The sequence below is a fragment of the Aptenodytes forsteri genome, unplaced genomic scaffold (genome assembly GCF_000699145.1).
Source record: "Aptenodytes forsteri isolate BGI_AS27 unplaced genomic scaffold, ASM69914v1 Scaffold154, whole genome shotgun sequence".
Lineage (NCBI taxonomy): Eukaryota > Metazoa > Chordata > Aves > Sphenisciformes > Spheniscidae > Aptenodytes > Aptenodytes forsteri.
The window spans coordinates 2,625,523-2,649,088 of NW_008794083.1; the positions used below are offsets into that span (position 1 = coordinate 2,625,523).

At 40.7% G+C, this 23,566-nt stretch overlaps 1 protein-coding gene across 1 annotated transcript in view; it reads right to left on the reverse strand.

The window, feature by feature from the left end:
- NTRK2 (neurotrophic receptor tyrosine kinase 2) overlaps positions 1 to 23,566 on the reverse strand; it is a 189,340-nt gene that overhangs the window by 83,777 nt on the left and 81,997 nt on the right. The window contains exon 11 of the mRNA XM_009273172.2: positions 184 to 372. Coding sequence (XP_009271447.1) covers positions 184 to 372 — 189 coding nt within the window. The remainder of the gene's footprint in view (positions 1 to 183; positions 373 to 23,566) is intronic.

The window sequence follows — 23,566 nt, forward strand, 5'->3', positions numbered from 1 at the left end:
CAAGAGCTGAATTTGGCTTTGACAGACGTAAAGCGGTTCATTCCATATACCTTTAACAAATTGCATACATTTTAACCCCACCCTTACACTGCCAGGAATTTTGTGCTGCTAGCTCTGTTAAGAAGCCCCAGCACTTCACAGGTAAAATGAATGACTGAAACACATACAGTTGTTTGTACTTACAGGTGTCTGGCTTGAGCTGACTGTTGGTAATTCCAAAATACTGAGGATTTTCAATAACAGGAATCTTTGTCATCCCAATGATGACTGCATCAGGACCCCCCTCAGAAGAAGACGGAGTGTTACTGCCATTTGAGATGTGGTGGAGGGGACTGGCTGAATCGTCGTCATTGCTGATAACTGAAGAAGGACCTAGAGTTAGAAACAAAGATTTTCCTGTAACTCAGCACATGGTTCCCTTCCCTCAGATGATTCCTTTTTTTTTTTCGGGGGGGTGGGGGGGGTGGGGTGGGACGACACCAGTTTGTCCTCCATCCCCATAGTGAACAGCTCTCTTTGTGTGCCTTGTTGACCTTAACCTCAGGATTTTTATGTCTGGGTGCAGATGGAGAACAGTGGGTTTTTTCCATTAGGAGTTGGAATGTGAAGCAACTTTTTGCACTGGTAGATCACCTAGACTAAGTATGTCAGGGTCCAGCATAGTCTGTCACTGGGAAAGATCTCCAAATTTATTGAACTCCTTCTGTCATTCTCAGAAATAAGCTATGAAATACACGCATTAAGTTTTTTACTTTATGCCTACTTGGATCACACAGCAATAATTGCCACAAATCCAGGGAATGCCTGCCCTCCCTTTGAGGTAGCATTATAACAAGACAAGAGATACAGAGGACATGGGCTCATCCTGATGTGGGAAGCTGGTAATTTCTAAAAGACAACATGGTTAAGAGCCAAAATCCAGGGGGCAATTTGAACAGTCACAGAAGGTGCAGAGCAGATGCTGAGAAGAGTAGTGGGAAAGACACATCCCACCCCACTGCAAAATCTGGGGTCACTGCTCAAATCTGGGCTCATCCAGCCCAGGGGAACATCCCACTGGCTCCCCCATCCATACCTGAGTCTAGTCACCTTCCAGAAAGAGGTTTATTTTGATCAGTAATTCAGTGACAGTTTTTGTTTTGGTTTCATTCTGTGCTTTTTATTTTTAACGAAAGTGCCACGGAGATAAAACCTTGTAAATGGGTAAAAGAAATCTGGCTTAGCACAGTGTCCCACTTCTGTGAGCTGCAGGGGCCTTTGATCTAACAGCGAGATCAGCGCAGGTAACATTTGAACTCTTGCCATCTAACCCTGCTATTTAAATTCCACATTACATCTTCTAGCTTACATCCAGTATCCAAAGAAAACCAGAATCACCATTTAGCAGCAACAACGTTTTGCCTAATCTCCCCACTGAAAAGCCAGCAGAGATCACACGTCACATTTTACTTCATTCTCCATCCACGTTAACCAGGGTTTTTGGGGTGGTATTCACATCTTCTAATTGTAACAATCAAAAGACAATGCTAGAAGCAGATGGAAAAACTCGCCCTCTGGAAGTGCCTATCCTGGAACGGCATCCTCAGACAACACCTGCGTTTAGCCTGCGGGCAGCAGTCACAGGTGGGGCGAATGTCCCCCCAAAGAAGGGGGCAGCAGGGAGGACCTTGAGGACAACGAAAAGCTGTGTTTACTCCAAGTCACCAGCCACCCCACTGCAAAATGTTGGAGCATCAGATTGAGTTTTAGGTTGGACAGAAGGAACAGTGCAGAGGCAAGACAGAGCTGAGTAACCCGCCACATAGATGGTATCTGTGTCTGCAGGAGAGAATGGGGGATGCAGAGAGAGAGAGAGAATGGGGACCAGCAGCAGATCCTGCAGGCACATCATTGAGGACGTAAGATGGGCAGGATCCACCATAGCACACACACAATTAAGGAACAAGATGAGAACTAGGACAGTCCCAGACACAGCAGCCAAGAAAGGGCAGCTTTAAAGAAAAGAAACTCTTACTCTTTTGTGGTTCACTGTATCATTAACAAAAACACTTTATCATTACATGGCATGGCTCACAGGAATAAAACTTAAATAATTTGGCATGTGGCTATTCAACCTTACCTTTAGAGACTCAAGTGTACTCCCACCCCTGTCCTGCTTTCCTTTCTCCCCGGTTGGTTTAATGGTGCATGAGGGAAATGTTCTCATAGTTTGAAAAAGTACTTCCCCCCATAGCCTGAAACATTAGAGGTAATTTTTCAAATACCTTGCACTTCACTGGAAAGTCACTGTTGACAAATGTAAGTGAAGCCTAGATCTCTGCAATTTATCAAGTGAAATACTAATACCAAGGCTGGTTTTGTCATTACTGATCACCCAGATCCTCAAAAGATTGATTCTACTAGGAAAGCTGCCAGGATTAACAGTTTTTGGTGAAGATTTCTCTAATGAAGTGCAGAGCCTAACAAACTGTGGGAAAGGGTCCCTCAGATGGCACACAAGATACGTAAAGTCACAACACATTTTTCAGGTGCATGACAGTTGTGTGCAGCGGCATTAGAGTGCAAACCCATTTAAAACCACATTCAAATTTTTCTAGACATCATCCTTACATCTCTAAACTTCGTGAATGTCAAGCTAATGGCTCCAAAAAGCAGGCTGACACACATTTTCTTGGGAAAATAAAGTCCTTTTACACTAATATAGCTTTAGTGTGAGGGTCAAATCCCTTCTCTTACAGCAAATGGGCAAATTCTATTGTAAATCTATTTACTCAATTAAGCTAATTGGTAAAAACTAGTCTTTCGTGTGGTACAAAGCAGGCTCCAAGTATATTCAGCTCTCTGATGTAGGCGAGGAAAACTTGGAAAATGAGGTGATTTCCAAAGCAACTCCTGGCAGTATGAAACAGTTTAAGAAAAATTCAACTCTGGGAACTTTGTGCTGTGTCACTTAGTGATCCCTCTCACTTACTAGCAAGTAATCAGCTCATGCAACGGTCTTTGGAAGTAGTTGTTTGGGTTCAAAAATCCTATTTCCTGTGTATTTCTTCTCTATTAAGACAATGAGAACTCAACAGATGAAAATTTTTGTGTATCAGAAGCAGTTGAGCTCACATCCCTTTGCTGGGACCTTTTTGTCAACGTGAGCAAACTGGTATATGAACTATTTCCGTGCTTGCTTATTTGCCAGACTATCCACTTACCATAAAGTTACATTTCATTTTTTTAATGCGCTAAGCCACATTACAATTACAGGCCAGCATTGCAGCTGGCTATGACTGATATTCTAGTAATGCAAAACCATTTTCCGGGATGCAAGATGAGGCCATCACCTGCGCTGACAAGAAGCTAGAGCTGCCCTTTTCCGAATATGCACTAAGCTCAAATTGAAGGGTAATTTCTTAAAGCGCCTTAACGTGTGGTTTCATCCAGATGAAATGGGGTCACTGAATTACTTGTCATAGAATCATAGAATAGTTTGGGTTGGAAGGGACCTTTAAAGGTCATCTAGTCCACCCCCCCTGCCGTGGGCAGGGACATCTTCAACTAGGTCAGGTTGCTCAGAGCCCCATCCAACCTGACCTTGAATGCTTCCAGGGATGGGGCATCCACTACCTCTCTTGGCAACCTCTTCCAGTGCTTCACCACCCCCAGCATAAAAAAAAATTCTTCCTTATATCTAGCCTAAATCTGCCCCCCTTTAGTTTAAAGCCACTTGTCAAAGGCAGAATGAGTATGATAATTACCCTCAGTCACCTGTTACCAATTCTGGTTTTTATAAAATCTGCTGTTAGTTTCACACCTGAAATCTGAAAATTTTAGACAAAACGTCATTGGTGGGAGTGAAAATCATGGGTTGTCAATAGCCATTAGCTATTGCCAATAGCTGACTCACAGTCAGTTTGAGCTTTTAAGAAAACTCCAGAGGCCTTCTCCACCTTTAAATGTGCTGCCCAACAACTTCCTGATTTCATTTTTAGACTGTATTTATTATCTTAAGAAGATAGAAGCCAGAGCCAGATGAGAAATGGTAGCCTGCCTTGAAGAAGAAACATGAGAGCTATACACTGCAGGGCTGAATTTCTCCTCTCTTCAATGTTGAGCTAAAAATGTGTCCATTCTGCATCACCTAGGCCCAAGAAAAATCCCTTCTGTATACAAAAAACAGCAGCTCTCTGAAAAAGTGGTGATATGTAAGAAAACCAATTATATTTGAAACTGACAAGCTATAATAAAGCCACATACCTCCCACACCTAGGTTGTGAATTATCTTCGGCACACGGTATGGGGACAGGCAGAAACAGCAAACTTCTCTTACTTCACATCCCACAGAAAACTGGAGACAACCAAACCTGCTGGGGTGGGGTCATGGTTTACCTTTGCTAGTGCCAGCACCCCTCCCTGAAATATAACCCACTTCTGTGCTACCTCTTGAACAGCATCTCCGCACTGTCCTTGACCTTGGTGGTGCCAACAAATGTGAGCTTCCCTAGGTTTAGAAAAAAATTTTAATAAAACTATTTTCAAGGTGTGCTGCTATTTCTGGCCAGGAGAAGGAGTTTCATGGTTATAAAATATAGACTTTCCTGCTCCTCCTATTGCCATCAGAGTTAATGCAGTTTTAACGTGCATGTTACCAAGACCTATCTACGCTGCTATTTGTTGGGGCTACGTTTTGCTTTGCATTGTTTCAGACTTCTGCTAATACTTAGGTAGCTGGCTGTGGCAACACATCTGACTACCGGCTGCCACTGGAATAATCCACATGACCTTCCTGTGTATCAAAGTACAGAAAGAGTCCCAAAGTGAATAATAGCATAACTCAGCTAAGCAAGCTCAGGCAAAAAATAGAAAGGAGAGGCTCTCAAATGCAGAATCAGAAAGAACATATGGGTTTTGTTTGCACCTGGCATGGCCTTGCAAGCACATATACTCAGACTTTAGTTTAGATGGTCACAAATGAGCATTGTGTCCATCTACTTCTCCCTCCACCTACTGTGTCAAAGATATGAGCAACCTACTCTGCATGTTTGCTCTCCAAGCTTTAACAAGATCTCTTGGAGGCTACAATATCCTGCATCCTCCTCGCAACACACTTCTGTGCATCACACATCACTCCAACTATCCCTGAAGTCACTACTAATGGCTCAGGCACACTGGGAAACAATAGAAGTAATAATTATCAAAAAATCAGTTGATTTTAGCTTTGTGGTTGGAGCTGTATAGTTACAAGGATGAATCTGCTTAGTCAAGTGTTACGAGGCAGCTCAGGTAAAGAGGACTGTTTATAGAGATGATTTTGTCCTGTGATGCCTTAATAACCATGGCTGCTTCCACAAAAAATGACGTTGACTGCTAGGAAGATTTCTCAACTGACCTTGTGCTAGCATTGGCTCTTCTTACTTCCTCTGGGAACAGGGACCAGCCTGTGCCGGGGACATGGTAATAGCACACCATTAAGTCAAAAGCAGGACAATGAGTGCATGTCACATCAGTCAGCATCACCTCTGCTGAATTTCGAGGCCATACTGAATCTTCTCTCTTTTTCCTTTTGGGGGTGTGTGTATTTTTTCACTAGTTAAATACCTTGTTCTGAAAAAGCAATTACACAAGATTTCTTTTCCCGTGAGACTTCCATATTTGCTGTAGATTCTAAGTCCTTTTCTGCATGATTAAAAGCTAAGTTTTATGCTTCAGCAAAAGCAGATACTCAATTTTTCCTGTTGTCAAGCTAGGATCCAACTTTCTTACCAGAACAGACATCTTTTTAGCTTAACTCTTGAATTGCTATCTTATTTTTCACTCCCTCTGGAAGACAACTCATCAATCATGGCTTGGCACACTTTTTTTCTGACTTAAGGTGCTATAAGCTTTACTTTGAATATTCCTTTGCATTCCTAAGTTCAACAACTGTATGCAACTGTGATATCAAATCATGTTTATGCAATTCTATTAGACTGGGTAAGAGAGACCAGCATAATAGAAAGTAATGCAATTATAGAAACATTATTTTATATTATTGGTCTCTTAAAATGCTGCATGCTGAAAACAGGGAATTGAATTAAAAGGCATAAATAGAACACAAGGAAAAAAATTCAAAGCCGGCTGAATAATCTTCCCAAAGAGAAACCAGTTTAGTCTCACTTTGCTTGATGGAACTATTCAGAGTAAAGTCAGATTCTTCTGCAAATCTAGAGTGGGCTTATTAAAATGATGGGCTTTGCTTTGCAGCTGCTGATGCTTTTAATGAGGGAAAGCTCAAGGCAAGGTGCTCCTATGCTTTCTCAGCAGTTCAGCTGTGCAGAGCAATAGCATTTCTTGCCTCTCCCCACCTTCCAACCGACCCTTCTTGTCTCATATCCCCACCCCTGCCAGCTCCCCAGAAAACAGCCATTAGTCTTAGCCTCAGTGAAGTCATCTCAGTAGTCACTGTCACACTCAGTTGTGAAACAAGTATTATGGGATTAATCCTCCTTTGTTTGTGGTGGAGAAAACACAAGAATACGATCACCCCAAGCAACATTATACCGAAGTCCATCCTGCTGAAGCACACTGCTCTTCACAGCTCAAACAGTGCATGTCCTTCTATCCCAGTGCAGCACACTGAGCCAAAAACCACATTGTAGACATTAAGTCTGTGACTCAGAAAACTGAGACTTGCCAGGCTTGGGTGTTTAGAGGATAAATAATTTCACATCTTCTGACAGGTATCATTAATCTGTTTAACTGATTTGCACCCACCAGTGCTTGTTTAAGCTTGTACTCTGTTGCTTCTTGATATATGAGATAAGAAAAACTTTCTGACACTACCCAAGAAGTTCGGTTCCCATCCAAGAGCATGCTCCCAGCAAGTCAGGGGAACCAGAACAGAGAGCTGGAGAACTTCCCCGCACCCAGCAGACAAATGCCTCTGCTCCCTGTCAGCATGCACTTCTAACAATCTCTGAATAACAGAAGAAAGGGGGCTTCTTGGAGACCTCTTGCAGGAGTAAGTGGCTGAAAATAAAGGTTTAAACTCAAGAAGCAGCCCTTAGGATTCTGTTCGCTTACAAAATCATTGCAAAACAAAGTGGAGACATTTGTTTGAAAATCATGATGAAACCACACCACTTTGACATAACATTTCATTTGGGTAATCAAGAATCCAAGGTGGTTTGCTTTTGTTTTCATGTGAAAAATCAATGTTTTGTCTTTCCTCATTTGTTGCAGCTTCACAAGAAGACTAAATTGCATTGTTATCACTGTATCACTTTCATACAGAGCAAATAAGTTACAGTGCCAGATTGTTTTCTTTCCTACGTAGAATAATTTAAGTAATGCATACCTTTGAGTCTAATGAAATAATAGGTATGTTATTCAGCTTTACAGTACCAAATTCTCAGTTTTGCTAGGTGTCAAAAGGTCAGTCACGCTGACTTAAATGCCTTTCCCCTCAAACGCATGTTCCTCTTGCTGGAAAATTTATTTCAAATGCCTAACTCCTCTAGAGAGCAACAAACACGCAATCTGGGCAATTTCCACTGAAATGACTGCGCACAGATTTTAGCCACTCAAGTATTTCATCACGCCTTTTTGTTGTGGCTTTGAATCTAAGAGACACAGCTGCATATTTGTTTGCTTCGATTTTATTCTGGAGCATGATTGTGAAAGAATCTCAGGCAGTTCCTTTCAGCTGCCTTTCTTCTCACAACCTCGCCTATACTCTCCTGTATGCACGCATTCACACAAGCCTAGAGCATTCCAGAGGTCACAGTTTCTGCAAGGCAGGTTTCCAAATAGGAAGGACTCCCTAGGATAACCTAGGGGACCCCTTCATAACGTAAGTCACTCCCCGAAAGCCATGCAACCTACAGGATGCAGGGGCAAAGACACAGGTGTCTAGGTCTGGGACAGACTGGCAAGGCAGTTCACCCAAGAAACCTCCTTTGCAGCAGTGCAAAACCCTGTAGGAAAAAGGATGAGGTCTCTAATACATGCTGGTTTTGATAGTACTGCCTGTGCAGGACGAAAGGTGTGTGACCCAGCTCTGCCCAGCCTCACTCCAGGGCCAGCTCCCCCCAGGGATGCCATCAGCAAAGCCTCAGCCTGCGGCACAAAGGTTGCTGATTTCTTTCTCCTTTCAGCCAGAATGGGAGGCATTTGTATAACAGATCTCCCCAACACAATCTGGTACACATCTTCAAACTCTTAAGCACCATAACCAATAAATCCTTACAGTTCGTCCTTGGTAAGGTACATGCTACTATTATTCCCAATTTGGAGGCAACAGGAGGAGCTTTGCACAGCTCACTGATTTGCCCAGCGCTGCAGGTGGGATCTTTGTCAAAGTCAGGACCAGGACCTGGGAGGGACTGCCAGCCCCAGCTGTCAAACCACGGAGCCATTTGGGACTTACAGCCCTCCTTCAGCTGTAGGATAAATGGTGGCTATACAGCTGCCCACTGCTTTATGGACATGTTTGCAGTATCTGCAGCTCAGATGATGTGTCCTATCATAAAGAATGAGGAATTTATGGCCTCTCATTATTGGTAGTCAAATGAAATACAGACCTGAGACAAAAATCTAGCAGGGATGTAGTGTATTCATCAATACGAGTATGTGAGCCAGAGAAGTAATGATACAAGGCAGCAGAAAATGTGAAACAAGGAAAGAAAAAATGATTTATCTTTTTTAATATAGATCACCAAGACCATTCATTATAGCCACCTGCAGGTCTGGATATCTCAGAAACATGGGTAAAATTACAATCCTTCAAAAATACTACAATGAAAAATCACCTCAATAAGAAAAAAGATCAGCTGGAATGCACTTGTTGGCATCAAGCAAAAAAGAATAATTCACCCAAAATTAAATCCTTGTTGCCTTTCATTTAATTTAAAAACTCTTTAATTAACAATTGTGTCCCTCCATACTTCTCATAAATAACCTAAGTGTTAGCATTCCCATTCCTAGGGCTGGGAATGAGGTCCTCTGTTGCCTAGAAGATAAATACAATGTGTACAGAAGCAATACAAGTTTCCCCATGCTGCTTTGGCAGTCAGTCTTTATCTGAGAGAACAGCAAAGCTATTTGGAGTAGTCAACTTGAGTAATTTTCCAAATTCTGTTTAGTTAGGTATGGTTAGATGATATGGCAGATACGCTAGACTGTGGAGAAATGCTCCCTGATACCAAACTTGTATTTGTTGCTTGTCTGCTTTTTTTTTAAAAAAAAGCATTACTAATGAAACTATTTCCCTTCTTTAAACCCTCTCTGATTATTTCTTGGGAGCAGAGATACTATCTACAGGCCTCTCCCATCCAAGCAAATCAGCTGAAAACATGATATGGAAAAACATAGAAATACTCAGAGACCTGAGGAAAAACTGAAGAATTGGGATTTCTTTTATCCTAAACAGAGGTCTGAGGAGGTACACGAGGATAGCCTTCCAATGGAAAAGAACAATCTTTATTTCATGCCTATGCTGGATAGGAATTAAAAGTTGCATGACAAAAGTGCATCAAGAAAGACTGAGGTAAAATGTTAGGAAAACATCCTCAGGCACTGGAATTGCTCATACAAGACTCAGAAATCTCCACTTCTGGAGATCTTCAAGCCACATCAGGAAAATATCTGTTGGAAAAGATACAGGTATAGTTGATACAGGCTTAGGACAGGGAAGAATGTCCCAGGTCCCCTTTCAGCCCTAATCTTCCATAATGACAAAAAGGTAGACCTTGAGTGGTCTTATGGAAAACACTTTGAGTTCTTCAAATGTTGATTTATGTCTATTCAGAACTGAATGAGGCCTGTAGCTCAACAAATACATAGCATGTATCAATAAAGTACATACATTTCAATGCATTAGCAGGTTATTTTCCAGGCTGCAGAATCAAGATAGGTTTAGTCAGCTGAGAAGCACACCAGTGATGTACAAATCCACAGTCTACAGTGGGTTATTCTACTAGAACATAGGTTATTTAATTGTGTTCTTTACATACAATTTATTTCAGTGGGTTTTTCCCCCTTAATTGTTTCTGAACAGTTTTCATTAGTGGAAGTGTTAACTACATGACACTATAACACAAAGTCTTGTATCATTTCTTCCTTTTTGTGAGTGGAGGATTCTTATGGGCCCCCAAAACTGCACAAATTATGAAGTCAACACTGTCCTACATTGAAATATACCTCTCAATTTGTTCTCAACAAGCATTCCAGCATAATAGCTTCCAATTCATTTTTCATTTACAGCCGCACTAGCTAACCTTAAATGTGACAATCTGCAAAGAAGCAAAACTAAATGATTACACACAATCAACCCAAACATCATGCTCAAATTGTAAACAACATCTGCAGAAATCTGGTTTTGCTGTTTACTCAGCTCTCACTGAAGATGATGTTGCAGGCCAACTAAAGCTTTCTTGCACTTGCACTGACTTGCTCCTCCTCATCTCCAGACATTCCCCATCCTTGAAAACAGGTTTTAAGAACAAAATTCAAAGGCCCACCTACACCTGAAGAGGAGGGCATGGGAAGATGGTGAACTAACACTCCACCATCTATTTCTTGTCAAGTAGTTCACTCTCTCCTTGGTTGAACAGGCTTTTGATCCTGATGGCCGAAATTTTGCATGTGCTCGGGAGGCAGCATCTGGCCTTTGGAAGAGGGCTGCTGGAAAGGCAGGAGGCTTCAGCACAGAAGACAGGCTGTCCAAAACTGGCCCTCAGTGAACGCAGAGCAAGCGATAGCTTACTTTCCTTCCAAAGCATCAATGCCTCACATTTTATTCCAATTTATATTAGATTACTTAGCAACGGTGAAACTGATTCCTTTTGTGTCTCTGCCACAGCAGCCATTTCAGTGGCTTTCTCTACAGCTCCCGTCCCTAGAGCACTCAGCAACTATACACCTCCCTGGCCTTCAAACAAAGACCACAGCCCCTGCTCAGAAAAACTTGCTGGCTAGCAAGAGACTGGCCAGAACACCTTCTGGGAAGATTTTTGGTGCTCAGCAATCATGTGTCACTAGAAATTCTTGTGATCCCCAGGCGAAGCATCTGCCATGTTCTTCAATGTGGAATAGCCTTAGCAACAGACTCACTCTACCATCTGGTGGTTTTGTGCACCTCTAAGAAATCATAAAGAAAAGAAAAGCAATCGCTTTCCATTAATCACTTTCCATTTCCATGGTTATAGACTTCTGGATTATGCTCAATTAGATCTTTTGGGACATTGTTTAAAAAACAGTTCACCTTTGGAGATGGGAGGGAGCTGAACAGACTGTTCGGAGCAATATCCCTGCCAATACTGCTTCAGATCAAAGATGCAGAATTACCTCCAAAGAACACCCTTCTTTCCCCAAGCACAATTCCTAAGGCAGTGAGGTCTTACATACGCAAAACCCTCCTCAAATGCAGATCTAAAAATTACTGCAGGGGAGCAAATGACACTCATGGATAGAAAGGCAACATGTCAAATTTCTGTCCCAGCAACATCACTCACAAGCTATGGGATTAGCTGCACAAATTGACTTGCCTCTAGATGTTGATCCTCTACTGCCATTTACAGACACCTCCTCCTCCCTGCCACATGATGACTCTATCTGCTGGAGATTCCTCCTGTCACCTCTCTCCTGTCAGCTTTCCTTGAAATTGCCTCTGTGGCAAGCAGGAAAATGACCCACAGTCAAAGCTATTTGCACCATACCAGCTAGCTCAGCCATCCCAGAGGTGGTCACACTACAAACCAAGCTCTGACAGTTTTGCTACAGCAGATTTGAAAATGGACGCATTAATTGTGTAACCGGTCACAAAACCGGTCACAAAACCACAATGAGGTTTTGCGAAAATATTGGAAGCATCACTGTTTCTGTTCTGCAGGGCTCTAAATAAAGCAGTGTTTCTCTTTTTTCAGGATGCTGCACATAATATTTTCATAAATTACCTCTGCTTCTTCTACTATTTCTGAATACTTTACCAAGTATTCTCCCCTAGCTTTTTCCTGATGTGCCTCCTCTGCTTATTTACTCACTTCCTCCTTTATGAAGAGTTTTGCCTCTCTCTTCTTAACTGATTCTCTCTTGATCACCTGGCTCATCTATCCTCTTTTTTTCTAACATCTCCCTGTATTTCTTAACTCTGCAGCTTCCTATCACCTTGTAATATTCAGTTCTCAATTGTCCACGTGGCCTCCTGTGATGCTGTAATTTTTATGTTAGCATTAAATAGCATTAGTACTTGCTAAACTCAAGTATTTTAGGGTGACACTCATTTATTCTCAGTGTAACTTCCTCTTTTACCAAAAATTCAGTCATGGCTGTTTCTTAGCAACAGATTTATCAGAACAGATATGCATGGAAACCAAATACTCTCAAAAAGGCACTGCTAAAGGAAGCTGAGAAAATGGCCTTATTCCTGACCACCATTAGAAGCAAATACTATGAAGCAGAATAAAATGGTTTTGTAATTCTGTATGAATCTAATGAGCACGTGTAGAACATTAGCACCAAGTGAAGTATAAGACCATATAAACTTCCCTAATTAGTGTATCTCTGAGTTGATGTGCAAAAATTATCTTCTTGCCTTCAGAGACTACAAACCAAACCAAACCATGCACAGCCACAATCCTCTCTTGCACTGGACTAGATTCAAAATTGGAGTCTGCAATGGTGACATGCAAACAGGTCTCAAAGGACCAGACTGCAACAGGTGGACACATGCACTTCCCATGTGCACGAAAAATGCACACCCTCACTTCAAGCACACAAATACTAAATAACCAAGAATCAGACTTCAGTGCAGGAACATAATCACCTAGTATTCCATTCTCTGGGGTCCCCACATTTATACCACAATTTCAGTAAACTGAAAGTTTTTCATTTTCACAGTCTTTAGAAAGAATCCATTTACCTTGAAGGTTTTTCTACACCTTACTTGACTTTGCCACATGAGGTTTTTCTCTTTTTTTTCCACCCAAAATAACGTGCTAAGCTTAACTAGCTAGTTCATCAAAAATGTAGAGAAAAACAAATTTGGGGATAGGGTGAAAGAGCGACAGCAAACATGAAGCATGAAATCCTATGAACAGAAAAAGCAAAATAGCAATATCGAGAGTCTTAATATCTTAGTATCAACCGAGAGTAATTTATTAAATTGACAATGGTGCAAAATCCCTATGAGTGACAGTGGCATCAGGACTGCTGTCTTTGAATTAAGAATGATGGCAACCTTGTTGGCAAATGAAGTCTTGTGCTCCTGTGGCACTTAGTTGTGTCACTGAAAGGCAGCATCTATAATATATGCCTGCACATGAGTGTTAGGAATGGGTTAAAGTAATAGATCTATATTATTCCCAAGAGGCAATGCCAAAAAGGTAATTGCCCGTATTTGTGCCACTACATTATAGACAATGACAGTTTCATGTCTTCCTAATGTTTAACTGAACATCTATAAAATCCATTTCTCTTTCTTGCTGAGAAATTAATATAGGACCAAAACCTGAAATTCCAACTCTGGTCATGCTCAGACAAAACTCCCACTGAAGTCAGTGGGAGTTTTGCCAGGGAGAGGATTAAAGACGGTACAATTCGCTGCATGCTACCAGAAATGTAAAAGCTACGGAGCTAGGTTTTCATTACGGTGCAGCTGGGATTATTAAAATTAGCAAAATTTTGGTCTTTCACCTTTCAGTCACACAGTCACGTGGACTTGCAGAGGAGGGATGGATGCGAGGCGGACAAGCCAGCTTGCTGGAGAGTGCTTAATGCCGGGCTGGGAGCCAGAAGAAGTGAATCCCTCCTGCAGTATCTCCCTTCCCTCCTCCTCTTTAAGGCCCAACAAAAAGCAGGAAAAGGGCAAAGAAGCAAGCCTGGATCCTTAGCAAACAGCACTAGTTGGAGGCAGTGCAGCACGCTCAACATCACAAAAACCTACTGAAGCCATCCACACTACCTGTGCCATTCCAGCACTGTGAGCATGCCTGGGCACACACCCCTTTGGGAAGCTTTAAGCTGGGCTCCGTGCCACAGAGATAAGACACCTCAGAAGAGAGATGGCAGGAAGCAGCCACGTAACATCTTCACTGGGCTTCTGCCAGGGGCGGCTGGACCGCACCGGTAACCAGAGGAGCCCGTTATCCCTAGGGGGGTACCTGGCTCTGCAGGGAGGGAACGCCGCACTGCCTCGGGGTCCTCGGGTTTTGCTGGCTGCTCCCTCCACTTGGTCATGTTACCTTAGTTTCTGTTACATACAGAAACTCATTTCAAAAAAGTACATGGTTCATCAACTGAGTGGTTGGGATGGTCTTGTTCTCCATAAACAGTTTCCAGAGGCACTAGAATTTGCTTTGTTAAGACACTACCAACTTTTCCTACTATACCAGCCCATTTCTCCATGTTTTCATGATGTGGTAGCAAAACCCAAGGAACAAAGATATGACAACTTGAAACATCTAAGTTATCTAACCAGCCTGCAAAATGAAGCAAAAATTAAGTCCTGAGCTACTCACCCATTGAAATTTTTATGAGAAAGCAAGAATAATGTAGGATGTCACTACAGATGTCATTTTTAAAATGAAACTTCATTTTCAAGAGTATGATAACAACAGATTTCTGATGTTTTGTATCACTAGCTATGCCATCTGGCACCAATTTCATTTCAAATTGCCAAGCAATTATTGCTAAAAAATTAACTAATATTCACACCCAGGGATATTTCTTATAATGCTTAATGAAAAAATGTATGTTTAGGGACCACCATCACTGGCAAAATAAAGATCAATACAGTACTAATGATTCAAACACCAGCATAAAGACACTGGGGTCCTGAATTTAGAAGAAGCTAGCCCTGTTGAATTAAACTCACTGATCTGGGTTCTAAAGCAAGTTTCAAAGTGTATACCATACAAAAACTCATTCAATACTAGTAGTAAAAAATGAGATTACTTTATTCACTCTGTTAGTAACACATGACTAAAACTGTAATATATAGCACTATTTTACACCTACATAATCTCCTAAAAGATCATTTTGTAGAAAAAATGAAACTACAGATAAATACAGATCTTACATGGAATCTGGCTATTATGGATTAAGCACCACAAAAACCTTACAGTTTTGGAATTAAAATTGCATTGCTTCATTTTGTTGGCATTTCCTTTTTATGTTAAATGTCTGGCAAGACCTAAGATGTTTACTCCTACAAATGTTCACAGACAGTGAATTTCAAGTTTTAAAATTTACCATTCCCAAATAGTAGGGAGTAGTAGTACTTACAAATGGCAAATATTTAAGTTGGTCTCTTAGCTGATGTGAATTGGTTAAAGGATCTGACTCATACCTATCTCAGTCTCTACCGATTTTGAGTTTCTTATGGTTTTGCATCCCATGCAGATATATTCACTGCTGGACAGATTGATCTGCTAGCATTTTACAGTCACGTGGCATAAACATAAACGTAACACAAGGAAAGACATAGGAGAATCAGGCTGCACAAGCTGTGCACTTGCAATTGCGATGTGTAGGTAGCAATGATAAAAAGTTTCAGAATGCTAAAGAAAGCAGTTACACATTAGTCAGGGACAATTTAATGTGGTATACTAACAGCCCTCCCTAGAATCCTGAAGCAGGTAAAATTACTTGAGTAAGAGAAGGATGTGACTCCAGGCAGGACCACACAGACATGCATGATTTCTCCTGTCCATAACTGCAGTGATGACAAAAAGCTCAGATGAATAAATGCCCCTGATTTATTTTATAGGGGAATACAGTGCTATGCTCTATCTGGGGTCAGTGTCAGGGCTTTGGTGTAACCAGGCAAGCATCTGCACAGACTCTTTGCACCCTGCAACATGCAGATGGAATTCCTCATGAATGCAGCGAGTTAAAATTACATTTATATTCTGTATTAAACAAATAAATCTCACAGTAGCCTGATTTATGGCACCCGAAGCAAGACCTGCATGTCTCCAAACGGGGAAAAAAATCAGAAGTTTTTCAGAATTTCCACTCCCCTCTTAGAGACGATCAAATCCTTTGTAATTAGACTGATGACAGGATAACTCAGTCTGTCTGCCATCAATCCTCAGCCTCTCTGCTTCGTCTGCCAAAGGTTGCCCTTTCCTGGCATGAGTATCTGTCCCCTGGCAATCACTGATCAAAATGCTATCATGTGGGCCATCTACAAATCACTAGTGGTTACAGCTGCTCTCATCACAGGCAAAGTTCAGACCAGAACCCAGGAGCAAAAAATGTTAGAGCCCCACAGTTAGGAACAACTGCCCCCAGAGGCAACGCAATCACCTCCTAACGACAGGTAACAACTTCACACCGGTCCCAGGGTAGTTGGGTTATATACACATTTGGATTCCAACAAAGTGCGAAGTAGCAGCAGGGAATGGAAACTTGGCATCCTCTTTAGAAAGGAAAAGCAGTTATGACAAATCTTTGCCTTCCTCTTGAAGAGGCACGTGGCCCTTCACGCTTTTTTTAACACAATGATGAAGAGTGATAAACTGTGACTCTGTACCTGGAAAGAGATTATGCCAACTCCCAAGGGAAAACCAATGCTGCCATACGGGAAAAGGTAACCTGTTATACCACACAGCAAGTAGAAAGCTGGTCTTTGCGTGTTCTGCTTCAAAAACCATACCTCAAATGCCTGGTGGTTACTGGAGAAAGGAAATGCTCAGGCAATTCACAGTCAACTTACCTAATTTCGATTCATACTCCCATAAGCAAACAAATGCAGACTTGATGATTTAGGTCATATTTAAAGAACACTACATGTTTTGAAAAATGAGACAGCTGAGCAATTAGTACGAACACAGAGTTACTGGTTGTGTGGCAGAAGCCTTCACAAGACCCATCAGGGACTGAGATATCTGTCACTGGGCTACTTGGACCCAGAAGACAGACTTCACCAAGATAGACAGACAGCTATATTACAACACAGAGGTAGTACCTCAAACTGCCAAAAATTAATTTTGGCTTATAAAAGATAAAACTAAGACAGAAACTAACTTCCTAGGTCTTCCATCTAATCACCTAACATTAATAGAAAAATCAATGAGCAGGGCTTACCATGAGGAAGCCAACACTGATATTCTTTCATACTTTAAGTTTTGTCTCTCATATTTAAGGCAACATACACTGTTTTGAATCTGAATGAAAATGGGAGTGTTACGTAAATGTTTTCTTCTACAAAGCATAGACTTATCGAGACTTCACATTTTTTTCTAATTCTAATAGTTAAACTGTACAGGTACATACAGCCCTTGGATATTTCCTAGGAGTCTTAAGACATTTAACAGAAGTGAACCAACTTCTTATGACTATGCATTAATTAGGTGCAAGTGCACCAGGAATCTCTGACATGGCTAGCCCTGTTGACCTTCACTCTGGGACCATCTGGGACAGAAAACTGTGAGCTAACTTATAAGCTCTGACCTCTGCATCATGCTAGGTCTCATGAGGAAGCATTAAAATTGGTTACATGGCATGCATTTTTAGAAAAAGAAAGGGGAATTCTGGTTTAGGCAGCAAGGTCTATGCTGGGATGTCTGCTGGGGTAAAGACATTACAAAAACTCAGGATGGACTGACAGCAAACTGAAAGAAATGTTATCCAGCCCTCGGACAAAGGTTTATATAGAACTAGCTGTTTTGTTGGATCATGTTCCCTGAGGCAGGGATGACACATCCATTCCTGAGGCATCATCAACTTCAGTGCTGTGGACCTGAAATTGTGCTAAAACCTTTCCAGGGGAAAACGTGGTGAGTCTTCAGTGGGATCACACTAATCATCAAGAAACTGCACAACCAATTGCCCATCTGGCTGCAAAGAGTTTCACCACTTTCTGTTCTCTAACTTCTCATACCTAATATTAGCTATTAAGAGTTATTGAGGAAATATGATCTGTGGTGTCAATGATATGTGATTCCCCACACACACTCGCATATTTTCCTTTTGCATATCAGCTCTTTTGGGAAAGTGTCATGGCTAGAACAACCAGTTGAATACTCTGCTTCCTCTGGATGTGTAAATAGCACAGCACTTCCATGCGGCAACAGTAAATGCAGGTATGAAAGACACTGCCACATTCATATTCTAACTTATTCCGAGACACTATTTGGGATTTTACTGATTACAGCTGCAACGTATTAGGGAATTATATCTGAAGTTTGCTACGATGAAAAATGAAGACACAATAATGTATCATAAGAATGGCATAATGGGAATAAACTATGAATTTGGAAACTACAGTAGAGAAGCAAATGGCATAAATAAAACAAACAAGTGTTTTTTAAATTACTGGTTTTCAACTACCAGAGCAAACCGTTCATGTTAAACGCAGTATCAACTTGTGCACCAAACAAGAACTCTAATCCGAATTCGTTTTCAGCTCTCTTTCAAATGCATCTTTTTATTCTCTTTACCCATTTTTGTCTTTTATCACACACTATGAATTGCAGTTTTACACTTTGAGGGGATTATTTTAGCTGAAACTCCATTCTCTGTTTATGGACCTTAATGACATCTGGCTCCTTTATTGTTAACTCTGCTCTGATGATGCAAGTCCTAGAGCTCTGGATAGTAACTCGGAAGCCAAACAAAATATTATCATTTAAATCTAAAGTATCTGTCACCTTCAACAAACTAGGTAAAGAACACTTAGTTTAGAAACCTGCACACTGTATTTGCTTTTTATAGGTAAAACACATTGCCAAAAAGGTCTTTCAATAGAATAATCTAAGTATCAGAATCCAGAATTTTGTGACTTTTTGCAACCATTCTCATGAAACTGCAATATACAAAGAACTGCTTATTATGTGCTCTTATTTTTTCTTTAGAGCCTGATTACTAACATAATATAGGAAGAAACATCAATTACTCAATCTGAAAGGTGATCTTTAAATTCATTTTACTTTTAAAATAGTAACAGAAATATAAACTAACCTATGAAATTAACTTTTTATTCTTGCAGTATGTTAATTGAGAAATTAGACAGAAATAACAATTTCTCAAGATAGAAATATCCAATACATGCTGTTTGTATTTTTTTTCTCATTTAAAAGAACAAAATAAACACTTTATTTCTACAAGAATACTGTTAAGTTACAATTCATGTTCATTAATGAATGAACCCTTGTTTGCATTTTTACACTAATTTGGATTATCAAGAACATTAAGACTTTATGTTTCTTCTTCTCCTGTTGACTTCCTAATTTCCTGGGCAGCGTTAATGGCTATTTTCACTTTTGCCTTTACTCAGCTTCACTTTTTGATTGTTCTCCCTAAATATCTTCTTGCTCTGTTGAGGCTGCAAATCCTGTTATTAGAGTATTTCGATGGCAAGCTTGCTACCACTCAAAAAAATATCCAATACATCACAATTTCAGTATGTTCTTCTACTTGGTGAAGCATTTTCATGAATCTAATATTTTATACTGTTTGAATACTTTCTTTAAAATAATTGTATCTACCAGCTTAATTAGTATCACAATTTACCTGTAATAGCAAGTCTTATTGAAAGCTTCTCTTAGAAAAAGAATGGACCTTTACATCGAGCCTGTTTCTTCTAGATAGTGAGGATACATCAAATTAGTTCCAAAAGCATATTTTACATGGATGATGATAAAAAAGCATATGTGTAAAATACACTACATGACATCACAATTGTGCCAACAGGTGAAAAATTCAAAATTCCCTACGGGCAAACAAAGCAGATTTGGTACAATGCTCAGAGATGAGATGACCTCCCAGAAGAGAAAAATGTGACCGAACATTTCAGAAGCAAGAAAAGGAACATGTAATGCAATATCCACATCTGCTATAGTCCAAATACAGCAATCAAATTCATGGGAAAATATGACATGCCCTAGTGAAAAGCAAAAAAAGGAAAAACTTGGGCTTCAACTGTGACATAACCATTTCAACATTCTTGTGTACTCTGTTTCATTAGGTCTGTCAAGAAATCCAAATGGTCCAGGCCAACAAACAGAAGTCCCAAAGCAAAACACACCCTTCAAATCACAGCACTGATGTTTCCTCAAAATAGTTTGGAAAATCAGCACAGCTTACTTGAGTATTCAGCCAACCAGCTTTTTCTACTTTAAGTTCTGAGTAGATGAAGCATGGCCTGACATGTAAAACTTGCTGTCTTATGGCTAACAGCCTAATATGTAGTCATTTGATCTCAATACACACACCTGACAACGTACGTTAAACACATTTACATTTAAATTAAATTAAATAGAAACAAAACTATTGCAAGCAGGCTTTTTGAGGGGCAGAGGGTGTTTCTTAAATAGGGTAAGCATTCAAGATGCTATAAAAATATAATTAATGAGTTGAATCTCACTGTTTATCAGAAAACAAAAGCAACAATAAGCACATTTATAACAACAGATAACAGGTGACAAACTCCAAGATTCACATATTTTCCAATATATTGCACAATTACTAATCAAATACTAGACATAATCAATTTACAGAGAGCGAAAGACACAATGATAACGAATTATAAAACTTTATTGGCCTGTTAAAAGTAAGTTCATCAAGTACATTTTTTGTAAGTATAGATTGTCCAAACTGTTATGGTAGTACTTGGGAATAAAAACAATTATTGTCTATTATTTACAAGAAACATAAAACAGTTTCAACATGAAGAATTAGAGGGGGGAGAGAGAGAAAAGGCTCACAGCTTGCTGATGGATTACAGCAAACTTTTTTTATGATGTGATGTTATGTTATGGTAGAAGGCATTTTTTTGCTATGATTATAATATTACTTCTTTCAGTATGTGAAAAACAGGTTTTAGTAAAGAATGCTTAAGTTCTGTACTTTGATACCAACGGAATGACTCTCTTCCTATTTTTAATCTGAACCTGAAATCTAAGAAAGACCAGGGAACACAGGGCCCTGAATGGCAGTGGAAAACATTTCAAATGTATCTGCCAAAGACTCTGGTCTTGGGTTTGTGCAGTGGCATGGCAGCCCAATCCTGCTCTCACGCTAGTAAAGCCAGTAATATCAATGAAATAGCTGTGTAAAAAAAAATCTCAGGAAAAAATCAGGATTTCTTTTCCAGTTTTGTGGACATGCCCGAGGAGTGAGCCCTGCACTGCTTACATCAAGGAAAAATCAAAGCCATCACAAGAAGGCCGTGACTTCACGCACTGCTTGCTTGAATATCAGATAGTTCCCTGAAATCCTATATGGTTGTTCTTGTCATTCCAGCCGAGGAACAAAGTTACAGTGAAAATGTTATGCGATGAGGGGAGTTTCCTCCTATATTAAGACATAATCTGCTCAGTAACACTGCTGTGAGTTGCTGCCTCTAGGGACTATGGGGGAATTGCCCTCTTCAAAATGAAAGCAGTTTGGCTCTACACCGCCTGCAACTCTGCTCCAGGACAGGACATGTGCTTATCCACCACACTGCTTGCAGCTGCAAAAATACAGCTAATCATGGAAGGATGCTATTACAATTAGAAGGGTATGGCATGTCCATATCAAGCCAATACACGCTCTAATGTGGGCTCTTTCAAACTATCTTTTTTTTGATGAAAATAAGTTAACCAGTTAACCTTGAGGTTTGATTAAAAGGCAGTAACATCTTCTACAAGTTCGATCATACAGTCTACATGCTCGTGGAACTAAACAGCTGTATTTATTTCCAATTAATGCATCATTTTCTATTTTCACAGCAGATTTAATTTGTATGTACAAAGGAAGAACAGAACAAATGGAAGCCAGCTTCTAAAGTTTGGGGATACACGTTCCCATGGAAGTGGGACAATGAAATGGGCTGTGAAGCATGTGAAATACACAGTACCAATGTTCTCTGTGCTCCCTATAATGCTGTATTTATAGCTCTCAATACTTCAACCATCCACTAACTCTTGCTGTGGACATCAGATGACAAAATTTGACACAACGTGGGCCTACATTATAACCTGGAATACTTTACACCATCACATAATGATGGCAAAGCCCGTCAAAAGAGTATTCAAAGACCCTGCACATTTGTACCCTATGGAGAAGAGAGCTTACTGCAGCTCACGAAGGAGGATGTTGAGCTCTCTCAAGAACAGAGGAGAAGGAAAGACACAACCACTGAAAATTTGAAGGAAGAAAAGAAGCCAGAGAGAATGAGGAGGAGGAAGAAGAAGAAGAATAAGAAGAAGAAGTAAGAAGAAGAAGAAGAAGAAAAAGAAGAAGAAGAAGAAGAAGAAAAAGAAGAAGAAGAAGAAGAAGAAGAGGAAGAGGAAGAGGAAGAGGAAGAGGAAGAAGAAATTACTAAAAACCCTCAGGTAAGCTTCTGGGGTTTTCTTTTGAAATGAACATGAACAAAATACTTAGCTGCCCAATCCATTAATAACTTTCAAATTATTTAAAATGTTACACATGCAACTGGAAAAAGAGGGCTGAATTAAAAAGATATCAGAAAGGATGCATTTTTTATCTGTCTGATAATGGCTTCCAACTTTACAAACCATTTGCAAGTTTTTAGCCATTCAAACAGCTGCAAACAAAGTGCTGGTCTTCATGCTGGTGATTAATTGTCAACTTATCATGGATGGCTGGGTGAAGGGACTGAGAAACTGGACCTTTGTATGAATGCTGTTGCATAAAGAGCCAGTAGGAAGTGTACCGGTCATTCCTACATGGCAAACTTCCATAAGTTTTTTTAATCTTTGAAAAACTGTGCTTAGGGATTGGCTGCACCCTAGGAAAGAAAGAGATTTCTAGTGCTTCTGCCTGCAGTCAAAAAAGAAAGAGCAATTCCTGTGAGAACTATCTGAAGTAGAATTGTTTCCAACTAGCTGTCCACAGGTTTTCTTGGCACTGTCTGCTGCCCCCAAGGATCACACTAAAATGAATGGTTTTCTTCACTGCTGCATGGGAGAGATCCAGCTGGTAGTCGAAGGCAGTGGAAAGGTTGGGGACTGCCTTGCACAAGTTAGGGTACTCAGACACACACATACTGCCATGCAAATGTGACACAGCAGCCTCTGTCTGCCCTGGCGCTGAGCTCCCACGACTCCCACCAAAAAAAGACATTGTCCCCAAACACCTTTCTGCAGGAAGAGCCTGAGGGCCCCCACCACGTCTAGCATGGCAGGCAGCTGCAGCAAGCACAACACAGACCCCAGGCTCTGCCTGGGAACAACGCGCTTGTTTGCAACATAGACCTGGCCACTGGTCAAACTTCCACCAAATTCAGGTGGAAGGTTTATTCCTATGAACAGGTTTATCGCTCTCTACAACTACCTGACAGGAGGTTGTAGCGAGGTGGGTGTCGGTCTCTTCTCCCAAGTAACTAGCGATAGGACGAGAGGAAATGTCTCAAGTTGCGCCAGGGGAGGTTTAGATTGGATGTGAGGAAAAATTTCTTTCCTGAAAGAGTGGTGAAACATTGGAACAGGCTGCCCAGGGAAGTGGTGGAGTCCCCATCCCTGGAGATATTTAAAAGACGAGTAGATGAGGCACTTAGGGACATGGTTTAGTGGGCATGGTGGTGTTGGGTCGATGGTTGGACTCGATGATCTTAGAGGTCTTTTCCAACCTCAATGATTCTATGATTCTA